Raw genomic sequence first — 19,566 nt, 5'->3', positions numbered from 1 at the left:
GGCAACAAGGCCCCTGAAAGCCATACCAAGGAGCTCAGACTCAATCTTGTGTGGGCAAAAGGGGAATCATCAGGGGTTTTAAAGCGTGAGAGAGACATGCTCAGGTTTCTCAAGGCTACTGGGCGAGTAGCTGGGAGGTAGAACCTTCTCTAGGGGGAGGGGACTGAGGGAAAGAAGAGCTGCAGTGGCAATAAATTGTTCAGGTGAAAACTGATGGAGGTTCTAACAGAAGGGATGGAATGGAGAGACAGTTCAGAGGATCTGGGCCCTCAGAGAACTGACAGTCTCAGTTATGATGAAGACAGCTGGCGAACATGACTAGGGAAGAAGTTGTGTATGTGTGTCTGTGTGTGTGTCTGTGTGTGTGTGTAAGGTGCATCCTGCCCCTCAGGCCTTCCCCATGTGGTCTCAGCCTGAGATCCTTGCAGTCCAGCTCTTCAGGGGAATCACCTGCTCTCTCCTGCATGGAGCCCCTGACTTCCTAGAATCTTTGGGGCTTACTTGTACTTTATAGTTCCTCAGCCTTATAAACCTTGAAAAGAAGTGGGGGGAAAAATATATATATTATATATATATGTATAATTCTTTTGTTTTTTTAAACTGAAAACCTGAACATGATAAATACACAAATGAGTATACCCACCTGCTGAAACATACACATAAACTAATATAATCCAAGCAATGGAGACTCTGAGAGTGTTTCCTGAATCCTTTCATCCCAGGTGTTCTATTCGTTGCTACTGATACACTTAAAGTTTCTATAAACTTAAGCCCTAACTCAAGCAACTAAAATTTGAAGCTGGTGTAAAGGAAAACCTTCACACTGGAGATGGCTAATTTGACTATTAATTCTGGATTAGATGTTCCGTGGTGAGAGGAGAATTATAGTTTTTCCAAACAGATCAAACCTGTATGGTTAACTACTAGAACTAATAATTTTTTGTCATGAAGAACGTAGGGCTCCAAACTGGTAACCATGGTTATTCTAGAGTTTTTATCCTTTTACTTTATACACTTCTGTGATGTTTGAATTTTAAAATGTATATTCTTTTTGTAATTTCAGAACAAAACAAAAGAATTTGGTTAGCTGTAAATTGAAACTGCTGTACAGAGAATCAAAGAAATCAGTCTGACTTATCTGATTTTAACTGAATTTGAAAAAGACTGTTTAATATCATCTAATTAACAAGAGCCACCTTGTCAAGTTGTAACTGCCTGGCGGTAGATTATGGGTAATCTGACTGCAAAAGCCTTCTGCAGGGCAGTGACACTGGAAGTGGCCTTGCAGGTTGAGCAGGATTTCCTCACAACAGAGAGAATAAGAAGTGTATCAGTATTGTTTTCCCATAAACAAATACACTTCCTCTATTCTGTTGTGTTTTTAATATTTTTATTTTTTTTAATTACCCAAGTTATACACCCTCTTCCAGATAATGCAGAAATGTGTAATCCGTATTCTGCAGAGGTAATCACTGTTTAGAGTTTGGTTGTGTGTCGTTTCAGATTTTTTTTTTACAAACACACCCATAATTTCAACTTCCATTTATCTTTCTTTTTTTTCCAGATATAAATCACATACCATTTAGTGCTTTTTAAAAATATATTCAGAAAGTTGTGCAACCATCACCACTATCTAATTCCAGAACATTTCATCACTCCAAAAAAAATCTCTATACCCAAGAGCAGTCACTCCACATTCTCCACTCCCCCCGCCCTGACAACCACTCATCTATTTTCTGTCTCTATAGATTTGCCTATTCTGGACATTTCATGTAAATGCAAGCATACCATATCTGACCTTTTGTGCCTGACTTGTTTCACTTAGCATGATTTTCAAGGTTTGTCCATGGACAAACATTGTAGAATGTTTGTAGAATGTACAAACATTCTACATGGACAAACACTGTAGAATGTACCAATACTCCATTCTTTTTTTAATGACTGAATAATATTCCACTGTATGAATAGACCACATTTTGTTTATCCATTCATCAGTGGGTAGACATTTGCATTGTTTCCAGTCTTTGGCTAATATGAATAATTCTGTTATGAGCACTCATGTATAAGTTTTTTGGTGAACATGTTTTCAATTCTTTTGGGTCTAGACCTAGGAATCGCTAGGTCACATGGAAACTATGTTTAACTTTTTTGAGGAACTGTCAAACTGTTTTCCACAGTAGCTGCACCAGCTTAAATTCCCACCGGCAAAGCACAAGAGTTCCCATTTCTCCACGTTCTCACGAACACTTAGTTTCTTTCTTTTTTACTCTAGCCATCCTCTTTGGTGTGAAGTGGTATCTTTTGGTTTTGATTTGTATTCCTCTAATGACTAATAATGTTGAACATTTTCGTGTACGGAGTGGCCATTTTATATACTGTCTTTGGAGAAACGTCTATTCAAATTCTTTGCCCACTTGAAAACTGGGTTGTCTTTTTACCATTGAGTTACAGGAGTTCTTTATATATTCTGTTTTGTTTTGTCATTGTTGTTTTTTTTCCTTTTTTGGCAGTGCTGCACAGCATGTGGGATCTTAGTTCCCTGACCAGGGATGGAACCCGCGACCCCTATAGGGGAAGTGCAGAGTCTTAACCACTGGACCACCAGGGAAGTCCCACAAGAGTTCTTTATATATTCTGGATACAAGTCCCGTATCAGATGACTTCCAAATCATATATCTCCCATTCTGTGGAAATTATTATTTTTTGTTTGTGTTTTAGACTCAAAACGAATTATTAAATATACTGTTCTGTAACTTGTTTTTTTTCTTCGATGGTGAGTGTATCATGGGCATCTTTCAACATCAAGAGAAAGCTACATCATTCTTCCCCCCCATCTTATTTTTTTTCAATCCTCCTTTTTTGTGGCTACACAGCATTCCATTACGGTTGTACCACAGTTCATCTGACCAGTCCTCCACTGAGCTTTAACGAATCTTAAGTTTGTGTGCTGGTGAAGGATTGAGACACAGCAGCTCTCGGGCAGCACTACTGTGCTGCCTGCCGCTGGATGATAAGAAAATGCAAGCAGGCACAGGAAGTGTCTTTAACCTGCTTACACTTCCTCTCTGAACCCAGGCGGTTTCACAACCCCTCCAGGCACAACCCTCTCTCCCCCAGTGCAGTGTCACCAGCCTGGCGCCTCTGTGAGAAATTTCCACTGCAAGCGGCCCTGAGGCATTATCATTTCCCTCTTTCACCCTGTCTAGGTTGCCAGTAAATCCCAAGAGCCCTCTGAGACTGCACCTAGGTCGGGTCCCTCCAGCCCCTTGAAAGATGAATTCCTGCATCATGGTGATGAGGCTGCTGCTGTCTGGGCCTTTTCTCTTTGGTAGGCAAGAGAGGTGGGGAGGGGAGGGGACGTGTGTCTGTGACCAGGGAAACTGCAGGGCTTTGTGGAACCAGAGTAAATGAGCAGCTGTTTTAAGTGTGGGATTGGCCATAGGTAACGTGGGGCCCAGGAATTCTGGAGGGAGAAGGGGCGAAAGAAATGACATCTTAAGATGTGAAATGAGCCTGAGGCCTGGAAGGAAAGCAAGGCCAAAAAGAACAGTTTGGGGCTTAGGTGGGGGATGTGATGGGGGAATTTGAGATCTAATGGTTATGGCAGAGACTGGTCCATGGTGGGGTGGGGAGGCAGGGAGCAGTACAAGAGTGAGGAGGCAGCTTCACAGGATCAGGGGATCTTGAACTTTCACGGGGAGGGAGGCTGAGGCTAATTATCTGAGTTTTCAGGGCGATGGGGCCCCAAGCCCAGGGGAGAAGTGGGTGTGTGTGGGGAGATACACCCTGCCTTGGGGCATCCCCACCGCCTCAGGTTGGGGGGGCCCTTCGGACTGCTCCTTTCTTAGGGGCCTCTGCCTTCTCATCCTTCCTTCTTTGCTGATGGGCCAATCGGGAAGTTGTGTGTCCTCCCCAGGCCCTGGCGCTGCCAGAGCTCTGGGTAGTAGGGAATTGCTTTCACATTTCCTGGAGTCTAGTAAATGGGCTGCCAGCCCTGCCCGGGGTGTGGGTGGCCTGGGGAGAAGGAAGCGAGGTCTTTGCCGGTGAGGCCGCCCACTGCGGGCACGTGGGTTGAGGCCAATCAACGCCCGCCGCTCTGAGGTGGTCGTGGGGGGGTCCCTGGTCAGAAGTGGCTGACCTGGTCCTGGTCTCCCTCAGCCCCAGCCTGGAGCTACAACCTGGATGTGCGACACGTGCAAAACTTCTCCATCCCAGACGCCGGGAGGCATTTTGGGTACCGAGTCTTGCAGGTTGGAAATGGGTGAGCTGTCGCCGCAGGTCCTCCCTGCCCTGGCCAGGACCTTCCGGTTTTGAGGAGTCCGTGGTGGGACCCAAGCAACAGGAGCAAGGCCATCAGATAGTACGATGTGGACCATCCATCATTAAAGCACCTTATAAGGGCCTAATAGAAGGGAATATGTATCACAACCCCTAAAACACTTGGCCATACTTCCTAGATTCCAGACTCTTTCCCAGACTAGACAGTGAGCTCCTCGATGGCAGAGATTTGGTTTTTCTCTCTAATCCCCACCCCTCCCTAGTACATACCACAGCCTAGCACATAGCAGGTAAGCCATAAACGACTTTTGAATTGTTGGCTGATTAAATGAACTCGTATTGTGACGTTCCAGCAGATCATTCTCTGGGCCTCTGTTTTTCTGGACTGTAAATGGAAAAGATCCTTAACTTTCTAGAATTCTGTCACATCGGATTATTTATCTGGGATTCAATAGGGACGAGATGGGGGCTGAGGAGTCACCCAGAAGAGGAGTGGCTGAATTGCTTTGAGATATCTTGTGGGGTGTCCAAACCCCCTTAATAGGTAGGAGTTAGGAGGGGGGGGTAAAGGCCTGGGCAACTCCATCTCACAGATGCGATTTCTCATCAGGGTTGTCGTGGGAGCTCCAGGTGAGGGGAACAACATGGGAAACCTCTATCAGTGCCACCCAGGCACTGGACACTGCTTGCCAGTCAGACTGAGTAGTGAGTAACTGATTTGGGAGCTGGGAGGAACGGTATCGGGAAATTGAGGCTGACCCCATCACACCTGGATTGCCTAAGTTCCTCCAGACCAATCTTCTGGTGCCTGCAGGTTCCAACTATACCTCCAAGTACTTGGGAATGACCTTGGCGACAGACCCCACAAGTGACAGCCTTTTGGTAAGAGTTCTGTACAGTGTGATATCAGCGCCTGTGAAGATTGATGCTAGGAAAGGGAGACAAAGAAAAGAAAAAAATGGATTAAAGATCCTATAGAACAGCGGTCCCCAACCTTTTTGGCACCAGGGACTGGTTTCGTGCAAGACAGTTTTTCCACTGACCGGGCTTGGGGGTGGGGGTGGGGGATGGTACAGGCGGTGAAGGCAAGCCATGGGGAGAGGCGGATGAAGGTCTGCTTGCCTCCTGCTGTGAGGCCCAGTTCTTAACAGGCCCCAGAAGGGTAGCGGACCGAGGGGGTGGGGAGCCGTGCTATAGAAGATTATAGGCATCAGAAAGGTTCAGATTCAGTCAGTGTTTATTGAGAGCCATCTATCAGTCAGCTATTTTTGAGACCTTAGTTATCTCAGTGTTTTTTCCAAATGTACAATATCTGTGACCGTTAACATACAAGGTGATTTGTGGTGGTACACAACTTTTAATGTTTTAATAGTCATATATTTATTTAATGGCTTATTAGAAAAATATTCACCAGGTACGTTAAATTCATGATTTCTTGCCTCGCATTGCATAGGATGAGGCTAAAGTTTAAAACAGTAAATTTTAAACAAGTTCCTCTTGGGTTTTTTTTTTGTTTCTTGTTTTTGTTTTTAATTTTCTTGAAGTATGATTGATTTACAACGTTGTGTCAATTTCCGCTATACAGCATAGTGACCCAGTTATACATATGTTCTTTTTCACATTCTTTTGCATTATGGTTTATCACAGGATATTGAATATAGTTTCCTGTGCCATACAGTATGACCTTGTTTATCCATCCTATATATGATAGTTTGCATCTGCTAATTCCAAACTCCCAATCCTTCCCTCCTCCATCCTCCCTCCCCCAATAAGGTCCTATAGTACAGCACAAGGGACTATATTTAATATCCTGTCGTAAACCATAATGGAAAAGAAAATATGAAAAAGAATGTATATATATATATATATATATATATATATCTGAATCACTTTGCTGTACTCCAAAAACTAACACAACATTGTAAATCAACCATACTTCAATTTTTTAAAAAAAGTAAATTTTAGGGCTTCCCTGGTGGCGCAGTGGTTGAGAGTCTGCCTGCCGATGCAGGGGACATGGGTTCGTGCCCCGGTCCGGGAAGATCCCACATGCCGCGGAGCGGCTGGGCCCGTGAGCCATGGCCGCTGAGCCTGCGCGTCCGGAGCCTGTGCTCCTCAATGGGAGAGGCCACAACAGTGAGAGGCCCGCGTACCGCAGAAAGAAAAACAAAAAACAAAAAAAAAAAAAGTAAATTTTAGTTAAATAAAATATTAATAATAGTGTGGATGATATGCCCATATGACAGAAATTGTGAACTGGTACACAAACGCCTAAAGTTTGGGAAACACTGCCTTATCTCTTTTAATCCTCAAGACACTCAGGTGAGATAGGGATCAGTATACAGATTTTACACATGAGGAAACAGAACCAAAGGGGTTAAAAGACCGGGTCAAGGTCACATGGTTTTAAAGAGGTAGAGCCAGGATTTGAATATAATTCCTATTTGATTACAAGTCCATTACGCTTTACAGTTCATCCCAGCAGCATCCTTCTGACACAGGTATATAAGAAATAGAAGGCTAAGCGAGTGAAATAGTTATCCAGTATTTAATTGGAGCTTGATTACTTAGTTACTCTTACATGCCTGGCATTGTGCTGGGTTCTGATGGGGGAAGGGGAGTGAGATGCAAAGATGACCATGACGTGAGCCCTGACTTTCAAGAAATTACAGTCTGGCAGGAAAGATAGTCATAAATGAAAGAAACGTCATTGTATATTCTGGGAATAGGGAGTCGTTTGATTCGGCTTAAACACAGAATGTGTAATTGGAAATAGAAGGGGATGGGTTTGGAAATGTAGGATAGTGCCTACTGTGAACTATATGAATGCCAAACTAAGGAGTTTAGACTTTGTCCTATAGGCAGCGAGCATCCGTTGGCATATAACATTGGTAGTGGGGATGGAGAGACTGATACAAGATACCTGGAGGCCGAATTACCTTGCCTTAGCAACCAGTTGGATGATGGGAATGAGGTCGGGGGATGATGACCCTGAAGGCTTTTGTTCTTGGTTGATGATGCCCTAAAGACACACAGCAAGAGGAAGCCCCAACCTTTTAAAAAATCTTTGATTCCTTCAGGCCTGTGACCCTGGGCTGTCTCGGACATGTGACCAGAACATCTATCTAAGTGGCCTGTGTTACCTCTTCCACCAGAATCTGAGTGGTCCGGTGCTGCAAGGGCACCCTGGCTATCAGGGTAAGGAACGGGGGATCCAGTGGGTAAAAATACCTCCAAGTGGTTGCCCATACATGGGAACTGGCATGGGCAGGCCAACCCCCAGAGACTCTTTACCAAGTCCCTCTGTGTCTGGCCTCTGTAGAATGTGTAAAGGGCAACGTAGACTTGGTATTTCTGTTTGATGGCTCAATGAGCTTGCAGCAAGATGAATTTCAGAAAATTCTGGACTTCATGAAGGATGTGATGAAGAAACTCAGCAACTCTTCCTACCAGGTAAATATATCAGTTAGGATTCCTGGTTGTAAGCAATAGATGCCTACCTGAGCTAGCTAAGGGCATAAAGGGAAAATTTAGTACAAGTTTTCTCTAGAACCTAAGGGCATGGCTATTACTGGACCTCTGCTTCCAGAATTCTCCCTAATTCTCATTTCTGTTTCTTTTTGGCTTTTGCTTCCTTCTCTCTTTCTCTTTCTCTCTGTAGACTGGCTCTCAGCTTCTTTGGATCACATGGGCCTGTGGAAAGCTCCCAAGTTCACATGTTAAAGTTTCAGGAGGTGTTTTTTTGTTTTTTGTTGTTGTTTTTTTTCCAATCTTCCTCTCAAGCAACCCCTCCCTCTGCAAATTCCAGTTTCTCAGAGGAGAGATTCTGACTGGCCTCACCTCAGTCTCAGCCAACTGTATCTTGTTTAGCAGGGTCACTCAGCAGAAATATGGTTGCTGGGAACCACCTCTATCGGTGAGGTAGGCAGAACCCAGAGAACCGGAGCCCAGCAGACAGCACTCCATAACGGGTTCCAGGTTGATTCATTTCTGTGTTTGTTTATATACAGCCTCACTTTCAAAAGAATGATTCGAGGGACTTCCCTGGTGAATCCATGCTTCCACTGCAGGGGGCATGTGTTCCATCCCTGGTCAGGGAACCAAGATCCCGAATGCTGAGAGGTGTGACTGAAAAAATAAAACAAAAGAACGATTCAAGGCAGGAATGTGGAGTTGGGTTGCCCAGGTCCTGGATAAGAAGTAGACGGCTTCCCTGGTGGCGCAGTGGTTGAGAGTCCGCCTGCCAATGCAGGGGACACGGGTTCGTGCCCCGGTCCGGGAGGATCCCACATGCCGTGGAGCGGCTGGGCCCGTGAGCCCTGGCCGCTGGGCCTGTGCGTCCGGAGCCTGTGCTCCGCAACGGGAGAGGCCGCGACAGTGAGAGGCCCGCATATCGCAAAAAAAAAAACCAAAAAACAAAAGAAGTAGAGATGGGTGGGACTTCCTTGGTGGTGCAGTGGTTAAGAATCCGCCTGTCAATGCAGGGGACACGGGTTCAAGCCCTGGTCCAGGAAGATCTCACATGCTGCGGAGCAACTAAGCCCACGCACCACAACTACTGAAGCCTGCGTGCCTAGAGCCCGTGCTCTGCAACAGGAGAAGCCACCACAATGAGAAGCCCACGCACCACAACGAAGAGTAGCCCCCGCTTGCCACAAGTAGAGAAAGCCTAAGCGCAGCAATGAAGACCCAACGCAGCAAAAATAAATAAATAAATTTATAAAATAAAATAAACTTATAAAAAAAATGTAGAGATTGGAGCAAACAAGTGGGAAGGACTACGTAACGTCATTTTTTGTCTTCTTTCCTTTTTCTAGTTTGCAGCTGTTCAGTTTTCCTCAAACTACAAAACAGAATTTACTTTCTTGGATTATGTTAACTGGAAGGACCCTGATATTCTTCTTGCCAAAGTCAAACACATGCGCCTGTTGACCAACACCTTCGGTGCCATCAACTATGTCGCGTGAGTTCCCTCGTGTGAGAGAGCCCATCCGTCGGTTGTTCTGTGAGCACTAGCTTCTTCAAGTTGCAGGCTGTAGGAACTCAACAGGTGGGCTCAGCAAGGGGCAGGTTATTGTAAGCATTCTACTGGAGCAATTTTATTCCAGGTTCTTTATTATTATTATTATTGCAGTATATAGTTGATTTACAATATTGTGTTATAGTCCAGGTTCTTTTGATTATTTTTTATTTTTATATTTATTTTTGGCCACGCCATGTGGCTTGTGGGATCTTAGTTCCCCAACCAGGGATTGAAGCCGGGCCCTGGGCAGTGAAAGCACAGACTCCTAACCACTGGACCGCTAGGGAATTCCGGGGTTCTTTTGATTATAACAGGACTCTACACCAGCTAAATCCCAAAGGGGAATTCGTGAGAGGATGCAGGGATAGCTCATGAACCTTTGGGACAGAGAATATTTCCAGGCCTCGTGAGGGATTAGAACCAGAACTTGAAAAGAGATTGTGAATGATGGCAGCCACGGTAGAGTCACATGTTAGTTGGGGATCAGCTTTTGAAGTCAGTGTATGAATACAAATCTCAGAGAGTCAAATTACTTTTGAATTATTCTTTGAATTTTTCATCAGAGTCAATATATCCAAGTCCCATATTGGAAACTAGCATATCCTGATTTTCTAAACCTACTAACCCAGAGTTGGATCAGATTACTGTGTTTAAATTGAGACCTAGATGAATGTAGTTGGACTGTGTTAAAGGGCCATATTGTGTATTTTTTAAATACCTGTATTTAAACATTAGAGTGTCCATGGAAACTGAGACCACTTTGGGGAATAAGAGAATTACATCTCCTATCTCATGCTCCCCCGGGGCATACGCTCAGATTGAGTGAAATAGCAGAAAGGATCTCCTGTACTATTACACTTGTATTTTTCATTTATATTTCTTTGCCAAGCATGTATAGTTGGATTTGCATAAGTTAAACATGCATGTGATGTATCTCAAGACTCTGCATGTGTTTCCAGCTCTTTTCTTCTGGGGCTTACTTGACCTGTCGTGTCTACTTCATTCTTCTCTCTGTAGATGGCTCTGGTGGGTACATGATCAAACAATGTCCATTGAAAAAATGGCAGCCTCAGTTCCTCAATTCAGGTGAACAACCTGAATTCTAGCCTCCAGGAGAGAGGAAATCTGATTGGCTGAGCCTAAACTGTGTGTCCATGGGTCAACCCAGCTAAGGCCTTGTTCTACTTCATGACGTAGAGTAACATGGATTCAGGGGTCCCACCTCCATTGGGAAGGGGGCAGTTCTTAGAGAACTGGGTCCCCACAGGATGGGAAGATACCCCAAAAGGTGTCAACTGTGGGAACAAAAAGAAGCGGTCATGGAAATGTATTTCATAAATAATTCTTGACCATCTGGCTGTGTGCCAGACAGTGTTCCAGGTCAGGACTTGGCAGATTTTTTTCTATAAGGGGCCAGATAGTACTATTTTAGACTCTTGTGGCCACATAACAGTTATCTGTTGCATATTATTCTTTGTTTTTGTAACTCTTTAAAAACAAAAATATAAAAACCATTTTTAGCCCAGAGACCATACAAAAACAAGCTGTGGGCTGGCTCTGGTCTGCAGGTTTTTGTTTGCCATTTTCTAGGTGCTAGGAATTAACAGTGAATGAAACAAAGAAAAGTCTCTGCCCTCCTGGAGCTTAACATTCTAGTAGGGGAGAGAAATGTAATAAATAGGATAAATAAGTAAATTGGATCATATAGTAGAAGATGTAAGTTTTACAAAGAAAAATAAAGCAATGTTCAATGGGAAGATCAGGGAAGGTTACATCTGAGCAAAGACTTGTTGGAGGTGAGGAAGCAGGCCATGTGGATACCTGAAGGAAGACCATTCCAGGTCTTCTGCTGTTCCAGAGGGAACAGCAGAGGCCCTGATCCCATGCTTGGGATGTTCACAGAAGAACCAGGACACCAGTGTGGCTAGAGAGAAGTAAGTGATGAGTTCAAGTAGTAGGAGATGAAGTCAGAGAGACCATCGAAGTCTGGATGAGGCTCTAGTGAGGACTTTGGCTTTTCCTCTGAGTGAGATGAAAATCATTGGTGGTTTTTTTTTTTTTTTCTTTTTTTGCTGTACACGGACCTCTCACTGTTGTAGCCTCTCCCGTTGAGGAGCACAGGCTCCGGACGCGCAGGCTCAGCGGCCATGGCTCACGGGCCCAGCCGCTCTGCGGCATGTGGGATCCTCCTGGACCGGGGCATGAACCCGTGTCCCCTGCATCAGCAGGCTGACTCCCAACCACTGCGCCACCAGGGAAGCCCCATTGGTGGTTTTGATCAAAGGAGTGATAATCTGATTTATGTTTTTAAAAGGATCCCCCTGGCTGCAGGGTTGATATTAGACTGTGGAAGGGGCAAGGGTGGAAACAGGGATGCCAGTTCGCAGACACTGAAAAATCCAGGTGAGAGATGATAGTGGTTTAAACCAGGGTGGAAATCCATGAGGAGGATCCATGATAGGCCATGTCCAGGTGGATGGAAGTTGGGGAAACATTTGCATCCGAGATAGAACAAGATGTGGTTTTGATCCCGCCCATCAGGTTCCTCTGTCTGTGGCAGCTTCCAAGTAGCTCGCCCGCCCTCTTCTCTGTATCTGTTCACCTCCCACTGTGGCCTCTCCAGGTGACTTTCAGCTTCTGTTCCCAGTACAGGTCATGCCATAAGTCAGGGGTTGTGGACTGGCTGCTCTTGGATTAATTGTCCATCTTTGGTTAGCTGTGGGGTGAGGAGGGGAGGATGTTCAAATAGAGCGGCTGTCCCAGTGGAAGCTGTGGGCAGCCTGTCTTGCTTCAGAAGGAGGCTGTGGGCAGGGCAGGAATTTGGAGCCTCAGCCTGTCCAGAATTCACTCCTTCCTTCTTTCTCTTCTGTCACGTGCACTGAGCACCTACTCTGAGTCAGGAGCCAGAGATACAGCAGCAAATCTGGTTTGGGGAAAAATCGACACAGAAACAAGTCTCTTTGATTACCTAGGAGATTTGCTGCAGCAGAGATGTACAAGTAGCCTGGCAATGGTAGGGGAGGCAGAAGGGGGTGTTATATGAGCTTTCTCTAGAAGAGTGGCTTTCCAATTTCCTTCTGCCATGGAGCCCATCCTTCCACTGGAATCTCACCTAGATCACCAGCATATCTAACTGATTAAAGGGTAGTTGCCACGTGGTTGAAACGAAGAGTAGGAAGCCCAGAGTTTCCCCTCACTGCCCACAGACTCTGGGACAGCCTTGTGGCTGCCCAGGATTCAGTTGAAGACCACTGGTCCAGAAGGAGGGATATGGCAACCAGGGTGAGGAAGGAGCTTCAGAGGAGAGCTTTGAAGGCTGGGAATAGCTGTCTGGGAATTGTGAGAAGGGATTTGGCATAATCAGCAGGACAGTGACTTAATGAGCAGGGTAAGAGGGAGACCTTAGGTGATTTGCGGGGAGTCTCTCACATCCCCTCCTTCCTGGACACAGGACCAAGGTGTTCCGGCAAGAGCTGGGGGCCCGGCCAGATGCCACCAAAGTGCTTATCATCATCACTGACGGGGAAGCCACTGACAAAGCCAACATTGACGCGGCCAAAGACATCATCCGCTACATCATTGGGGTACGGGCTCCAGGTCCCTGCCTCTTCTTACCACCCATCTTCCCTCTCCTATTCCTGAACCCCACTCCTTTTCTCCCTGGGGCCAGGGTCTTGTGAAAATAACAGAAAATTGGTCTGCCATTCTGGGGATGCTAGCTCTTCACTCTCCATTTCTTCCAGATTGGAAAGTATTTTAAGACCAAGGAAAGTCAGGAGACACTCCATGAATTTGCCTCAAAACCTGCGGAGGAGTTTGTAAAGATTCTGGACACGTTTGAGAAGCTGAAAGATCTATTCACCGAGCTGCAAAAAAAGATCTATGTCATTGAAGGTGAGTGGCAGACCCTGGAAGAGAGGGTTCAGGGGGATGTATACAGAACCTCACCTGGGACATCAGACTAAGGACACGCGGAATAATAATCACTGGAGCTTACAGAGCGTCTGTCACTGTGTTAAGAGCTCTCCGGTTAAAAGCCCTCAGGTAGGAATTTAAGGGAGGGTAATTTAGGAGCAGCCTCTATTTCCCTCTGAAAGTCTGTCTTCCTCTTGAAGCTCAGCCTGGTCCAGGATGGGTCCCCGAGCTGACCTATATCTTGTAGGCATCAGCTGAGCCCTGTAGAATGACTATAATCCCTTCCTCTCCTCACTCAGCTCCCTCATTGTCACTTGTCCTGGGCCTCAAATTATTTAAGACAGGCAAGCAGGCAGGGGCCAAGTGCAAGGAGCCCACAGGCCCTCTTCTTTGGCCCAGAATAAGAGGTTTGATTGTAGTCGCCAGATGGAGGACTGCCTATGGGAGAGTATTTCCCCAGGTAGCTTAGTCTGCTGAAAGATACCTGATTCCCCCAGGAAGCCCCTTCACTAGGACACAGCCTTGGTGTTCAGTTCACTTGAAGAGGCAATGGATTATATTTAATGGGACCAGGCAGACCTGCTCAAGAATTCACTCTGCCTGTGCTGTGTGACCTCAGCCAGGTCACTTTCCCTCTCCGAGCCTCATTGTTCTCTGTTAAAGGGGGGTAGTGATACCAGTCTCAGAGGGTTGTAAGGTTTAATTGCTGTATTCATTTCCTAGGGCTGCTGTAACAAAGTACCAAAAACTAGGTGGCTTAAATCAAGAGAAATGAAAATTAAAAAATTTTAAAAAGCAAGAGAAATGTGTTGTCTTGCAGTTCTGGAGGCTAGAAGTTAGAAATTAAAGGTTTGACAGGGCCATGCTCCTTGTGATGGTTTCGGAGAGAATCCTTCCCTGCCTCTTCTAATTTCTGGTGTTCGCTAACAGTCCTTGGTGTTCCTGGACTTGTAGCTGCATCACTCTGGTCGCCTGGCCGTCTTCTCCCTGTGTGTTTACCCATCATCTTCTCTCTGTGTCTGTCCCTCTGTGTCCAAATTGCCCCTTTTAATAAGGACACCAGTCAGATTGGATCAGGGCCCACCCTAATGACCTCATTTTAACTTGATTACCTCTGAGAAGACCCTATTTCCAAATAAGGTCACATTCTGAGGCACTAGGGGTTAGGACTTAGACATCTTTTCTTCAGGGGACACAATTCAAGCCCTAATGACTGCTTAGCAAAGTGCTTGGTACCTTGTAGACTCTTGATAAATCATAGCTCTTATCCTCTATCCTTCCCTGCCCTTACTCATCCTTCAGATCACAGTTTAGATGTCATTCCCTCTGATAAGTTCTCGCTGATCTGGATTCCCACGTGCTGCTTTAACCACTGTACATTCCCTGTCACAGCCCCTGTGACATACATTGTATTAGAACTCTCTATTAGGGGACTTCCCTGGTGGTCCAGTGGTTAAGAATCCACCTTCTAATGCAGGGGACGTGGTTTTGATCCCTGGTCAGGGAACTAAGAACCCACATGCCACAGGGCAACTAAGCCAGAGCACGGCAACGGAAAATCCCACATGCCACAGCTAAGACCTGACGCAGTCAAAAAAATAAATTAAAAAAAAAAAAAAAAAAAAGAGCTCTCTATTAGGTGTCTGTCTCCCACACTAAACTGAGAGGTTTAGTGACAAGTATTGTGCCTGCTTTCCCACCCCTGTATCCCTGGCACCAAATATTTAGTGACTCTAAATGAGTGAACAAATCTCACTCATGAGATTTGTTGAACAAATCTTTGATTGGATGAACAAATCTTCATAATAATTGCTACGGTTCTTGAAAGCTTACAGGTAACAGGCACTTTATCTATATCCTTGAATCGGTTCTTCTCAGTATCCTTGCAAGGCTGGTGGTATTATTTTCATTTTATTTATTCATGCTGGCAACAACCATGGAGCAGGCGCTGTGACTCAGACTCTCAGGGATATTGCCAACATAGAACTCATATTCAGGTTGGATAAAGAAAGTCAGTAAACAAACAGGATGATTCAAGCTTGTGGTAAGTGCTATAAAGAAAATGAGTAAAGTGGTAAGACAGATTTAATTGGAAGAAGCCACTTTAAATAAGCTTTTCAAGGAAGGCCTTTCTGAGATGCAATTTTTTGGGGGCCACGCCGCGCAGCTTGCGGGATCTCAGTTCTCTGACCAGGGATTGAACCTGAGCCAGCAGTGAAAGCCCAGAATCCTAACCACTAGACCACCAGGGAAATCCCGTGAGGTGCTTTTTTTTAAAGTGAGGTAAAATTCACTGAGATAACTTTTGAGCTGAGGCATGAAAGGTGAGAATCAGACAGCCATGGGAGAAGTGTGGGCAAAGGGCATTATAGTCAGAGAGCAGATCAAGTGCAAAGGCCAGGAGATGGGGCAGGGCTCGGTGTGCTGGAGGAACAGGAAAAAAGGTCAGTGTAATAGCAGTGTGGGGAGTAAAGGAGACAGAAGTTTGGAGAGGAAGGCAGGGGCCTCCCAGCTCCTCATGAGTTTGGATTTTAGTCTTCAGACCAATGAGAAGTTACGAAGGGTTTTAAGAAAGGGAAAGATGAGGTCTGATGTACATTTTTAAAAAAGAGTACACAACTTGCTCTGTGAAAAAAGGCATAGAAAGAGGAAGAATGAAGTCAAAGGGGCTTCCCTGGCGGTCCGGTTGTTAGGACTCTGCACTTCCACTGTAGCAGGCACGGGTTTGATCCCTGGTCAGGGAACTAATAACCCGTGTGCTGTGCAGCACGGCCAAAAAAATAATACATTTAATTAAAAAAAAAAAAGAAAAGAATGAAGTCAAAGAGACCAAATTAACAAGCTCCTGCCTTAGTCAGGCATAAGAGGAGGATGGCTTGGGCCAGTGTGGCGGTGATACAGACGGTTCACAGAAGTGGGCAGATGTGTTTTGCAGGTAGAACTATCATGATTTGGTCACGTGTTGGAGGTAGAATGGAGGGAAAAGGGAAGAATCAAGGTTGTTTCCGGGGCTTTTAGCGTGTCACTAGGTGGGTGTGGGGTGCTATTCATTGTAGAGGGGAAGCCTGAGTAGAAGCAGAAACCAAGATCTGCCTCTTAGACGTGCTGAGTCGGGGAACGGAATATCCATACCTGGGGCGCGTGGAGAGTCGCGGGAGACTCAGGGCATAAGTCGCTTCCCCGTCTGATGCTAAGGTTCATGCTCTTGGGAATTCCCTGGCAGTCCAGTTGTTAGGACTTGGCACTCTCACTGCCAGGGCCCCGGGTTCAATCCCTGGTCGGGGAACTAAAATCCCATAAGCTGCACAGAGCTGCCTAAAAAAAAACAGTTCATGCTCTTTCTACCTTGCCTACGGGTAGATGCTGTGTTTTTTCCTCAGTCCTTTCTTGAGCAACACTGTTTTCACTGCTCCTTGGGTCTCGGCCCATTCTCCCTACCTCATCCCTCAGGCACAAGCAAACAGGACCTGACATCCTTCAACATGGAGCTGTCCTCCAGCGGGATCAGCGCGGATCTCAGCAGGGTGAGTGGCGGGCCTGACACTACCGGCTGAGGGATGTGGTGGGAACGCAGCTGACCCGCACTCATCTCCCTCCCTGGGCAGGACCATGGCATTGTAGGGGCCGCTGGAGCCAAGGACTGGGCTGGGGGCTTTCTCGATCTGAAGACAGACCTGCGGGGTGATACATTTGTTGGGAATGAACCATTGACACCAGAAGTGAGGGCAGGATATTTGGGTGAGTACTTCTCTTTTCTGCTGGGTTCTTTCAGCTTTGGGGAACCAGGGAGTCACTCAGATTGACTTTCAAAATAATAATGAAAGCAGTTAAGCAACAACATGAACAAACTCAGTTTAAATATGGTTATAATAGTCTTCATTTTTCCCTTACTAACCCTTCACCTGTGTATTAATCATGTTTTTATCTTCTGTACCTTATGATGCTTTGACATCGTGTGGCCTTGCTAATCCTGGAGAGACTGCTCCTCCCAGGGCCAGCTAATTCCTACCGGTAGAAAACAACTTGCCTGGGAGCAGGCCTTCCATAGGCCAACTGGCCGATCCAGACACTGCATCCCAACCACCCTTTTACCTAACTTTCACACACCAGGCCAGTATCCACCCTGACGGATATCACCCCAGGCCCAGGTACTAGATAACTGAAGACCACCTCTATAGCCCAGAGCCTGCCAACATCATTCAAACCGTCCAGTCCTAAGCTTGTTCCAACTTGCCTTGCCTCCCTCATTCCTTCCCACCGAAACTGCAGTAACAGCTCTGGGCCATTCTCCCCTTGCTCCTTCCACCCTGGGGCTTCTCCCATGTGGCCCTGCATGGCCTGCTGTGACACCTGCTTTGGGGAGCTGTGAGTGAGAAACTTTTTTCAATGGCAGTGACTTCTCTGTGTCGTTACTCAGTTATACCTATAAATTAAATCCCGAGTCCACTTTAAAACAACCTGCCTCATCGGTGGGAGGACCAGCCCCTCCTCCGTGAGGCTTCCTCCCCTTGAATTGTCCAGGAACTCCAGGGTTGGTTCAGTCTCAAGAGTTCTCAGATACCAAGCACAGAGGAAACAAGGCTGGTCAATCCACCAACTGCTGTTGCTTCTCTCTGCCTCGTGGTCTCTTGTCCTGCACAGTCCTGGGGATGCTGTCCATCCAAGCCGATGCCAGTCTCAGGAGCAGAACGGCCTCACCCTTGCGCCTGGGGTTATAGCTCTTCTAGTTCACATTCAAAGAGTCAGCCTGTCTCAAGGCACGAACTGACTCCAAGAGCCCTGGGATAGGAGTGCTTCCAGGTTCTACCTCCTCATAGATCTAGAACCACCACCCTCCACCCTGCCTCACCCATGACCCTTGGCTGGGGGTGGGCTCAGTACACAAAGATTATTATTAAACTTTCAAAACACAAGATCTTATTAAATACTTTCCTCGGGAAAATTGGTGCTATTCATCGTGCATCTACTCTTACCCTTCTAAGGGAGACTGCCCTCTGATTTTTTCCTTGTTTTCCTTTTCTTTTTCTTTACTGAGCAAGTATTATGTGCCAGGCACTGTTCTAAGTGCATGGCACATATTAACTTATTTTTATCTCATTGTATCCTCCCAACAACCCTGTAAGTAGGTATTTTTATCATCTGTATTTTACAGATGAAGAAACTGAGCCCAGGAGACTTTAAATAACTTCCCCAGGGTCATAGACTAGTAGGTAGTCCCAGCCCCAAATCTGTGCTTAGTAACCACTGCACTTACACTGCAGCACCTACACTACTGCCTTCAAGGTGGTTTTCTGTTCTTCAGTATCCAGTTGGCCCTCTGCAGCTGCGGGTTCCACGTTTATGATCCATGGTTGGTTGAATCCCCAGATTTGGAAGCCGGGGATACCAAAGGCCAATTGTGGGACTTTGAGCGTCTGTGGTGGATTTTGGTATCGGGGCAGGTCCTGGAACCAATCCCCTGCGGATACGTAGAGATGACTGTACTGCAAAATAGCTGGCAAATTTGCTCACTGAATAAGAAGAAATAACCCAAAGTTGAATCTCTAGTTAGGCAGCCATACCACTATATACACACACACAGATGTATGTATGTATGTATGTATGTATGTATGTATGTATGTACATGTAGAAGTAAATATAATCTTGAGTGCCTACTATGCTACTATCCTTCAGATCTTAGTTTAGATCTCACTAACATGGTGTTAAGCGTTTTACATCCACGGTCTTATTTAATCCTTAGAAACCCCCTATAAGGTTGATATTGTCCCAGTTTTTTTTTTAGACGAGAAGACTGGGGCTCAGACACATGAAGTAATTTACTCAAGATTATACAGCCAGGAAGAAGTAATACTCGGATTAAAACCTTGTCTCTCTGATTTCAAAGGGCAATTTCTTAACCCTTGTACTTCAGGAATATACATGAAGAAGCAGGAGAGTGATTCAGCCTCTTCACCAGTCCCCTCATGGGCTATAGAGTCTCAGACATCTGTTTTTCTCATTCACTTTCAACTGCTCTGAGCAAAGTAGGTCACGCGGAGGAGGGATACATTGGGAGATTGGGACTGACATATACACACTACTATACATAAAATAGGTAACTAATAAGAACCTATTGTATAGAACAGGGAACTCTACTCAGTACTCTGTAATGACCTATATGGGAAAAGAATCTAAAAAAGTGGATATATGTATATGTATAACTGATTCATTTTGCTGTACAGTAGAAACTAACCTAACATTGCAAATCAACTGTACTCCAATAAAAATTAATTCAAAAAAAATAAACAAAGAAGTTCAAATTGGGTCATCTTCAGAGCATTCCTGGGAGGTGGCTCCTGGCTCCTGCCCAA

General features: G+C 45.6%; 1 protein-coding gene across 2 annotated transcripts in view; it reads left to right on the top strand.

Annotated features, from left to right (window-relative positions):
* The first annotated feature begins 3,169 nt into the window (after positions 1-3,169).
* The window catches only part of ITGAL (integrin subunit alpha L), a 41,550-nt gene continuing 25,153 nt past the window's right edge, over positions 3,170-19,566 (top strand). For both annotated transcript variants that reach the window (XM_027126389.1, XM_027126388.1), the window contains exons 1-11: positions 3,170-3,328; positions 4,159-4,261; positions 4,889-4,983; positions 5,093-5,160; positions 7,359-7,476; positions 7,601-7,731; positions 9,096-9,241; positions 12,753-12,885; positions 13,045-13,195; positions 16,667-16,740; positions 16,822-16,954. In XM_027126389.1, the coding sequence (XP_026982190.1) occupies positions 3,274-3,328; positions 4,159-4,261; positions 4,889-4,983; positions 5,093-5,160; positions 7,359-7,476; positions 7,601-7,731; positions 9,096-9,241; positions 12,753-12,885; positions 13,045-13,195; positions 16,667-16,740; positions 16,822-16,954 (1,207 nt within the window). In that variant the 5' untranslated portion in view covers positions 3,170-3,273. The remainder of the gene's footprint in view (positions 3,329-4,158; positions 4,262-4,888; positions 4,984-5,092; positions 5,161-7,358; positions 7,477-7,600; positions 7,732-9,095; positions 9,242-12,752; positions 12,886-13,044; positions 13,196-16,666; positions 16,741-16,821; positions 16,955-19,566) is intronic.

This window comes from Aethalodelphis obliquidens, unplaced genomic scaffold (assembly GCF_003676395.1).
Source record: "Aethalodelphis obliquidens isolate GAN/ISIS:26980383/991018 unplaced genomic scaffold, ASM367639v1 scaffold30, whole genome shotgun sequence".
NCBI lineage: Eukaryota > Metazoa > Chordata > Mammalia > Artiodactyla > Delphinidae > Aethalodelphis > Aethalodelphis obliquidens.
Note: the sequence above shows the minus strand (reverse complement) of the source record. Positions and strands in the feature narration are given on the sequence as shown.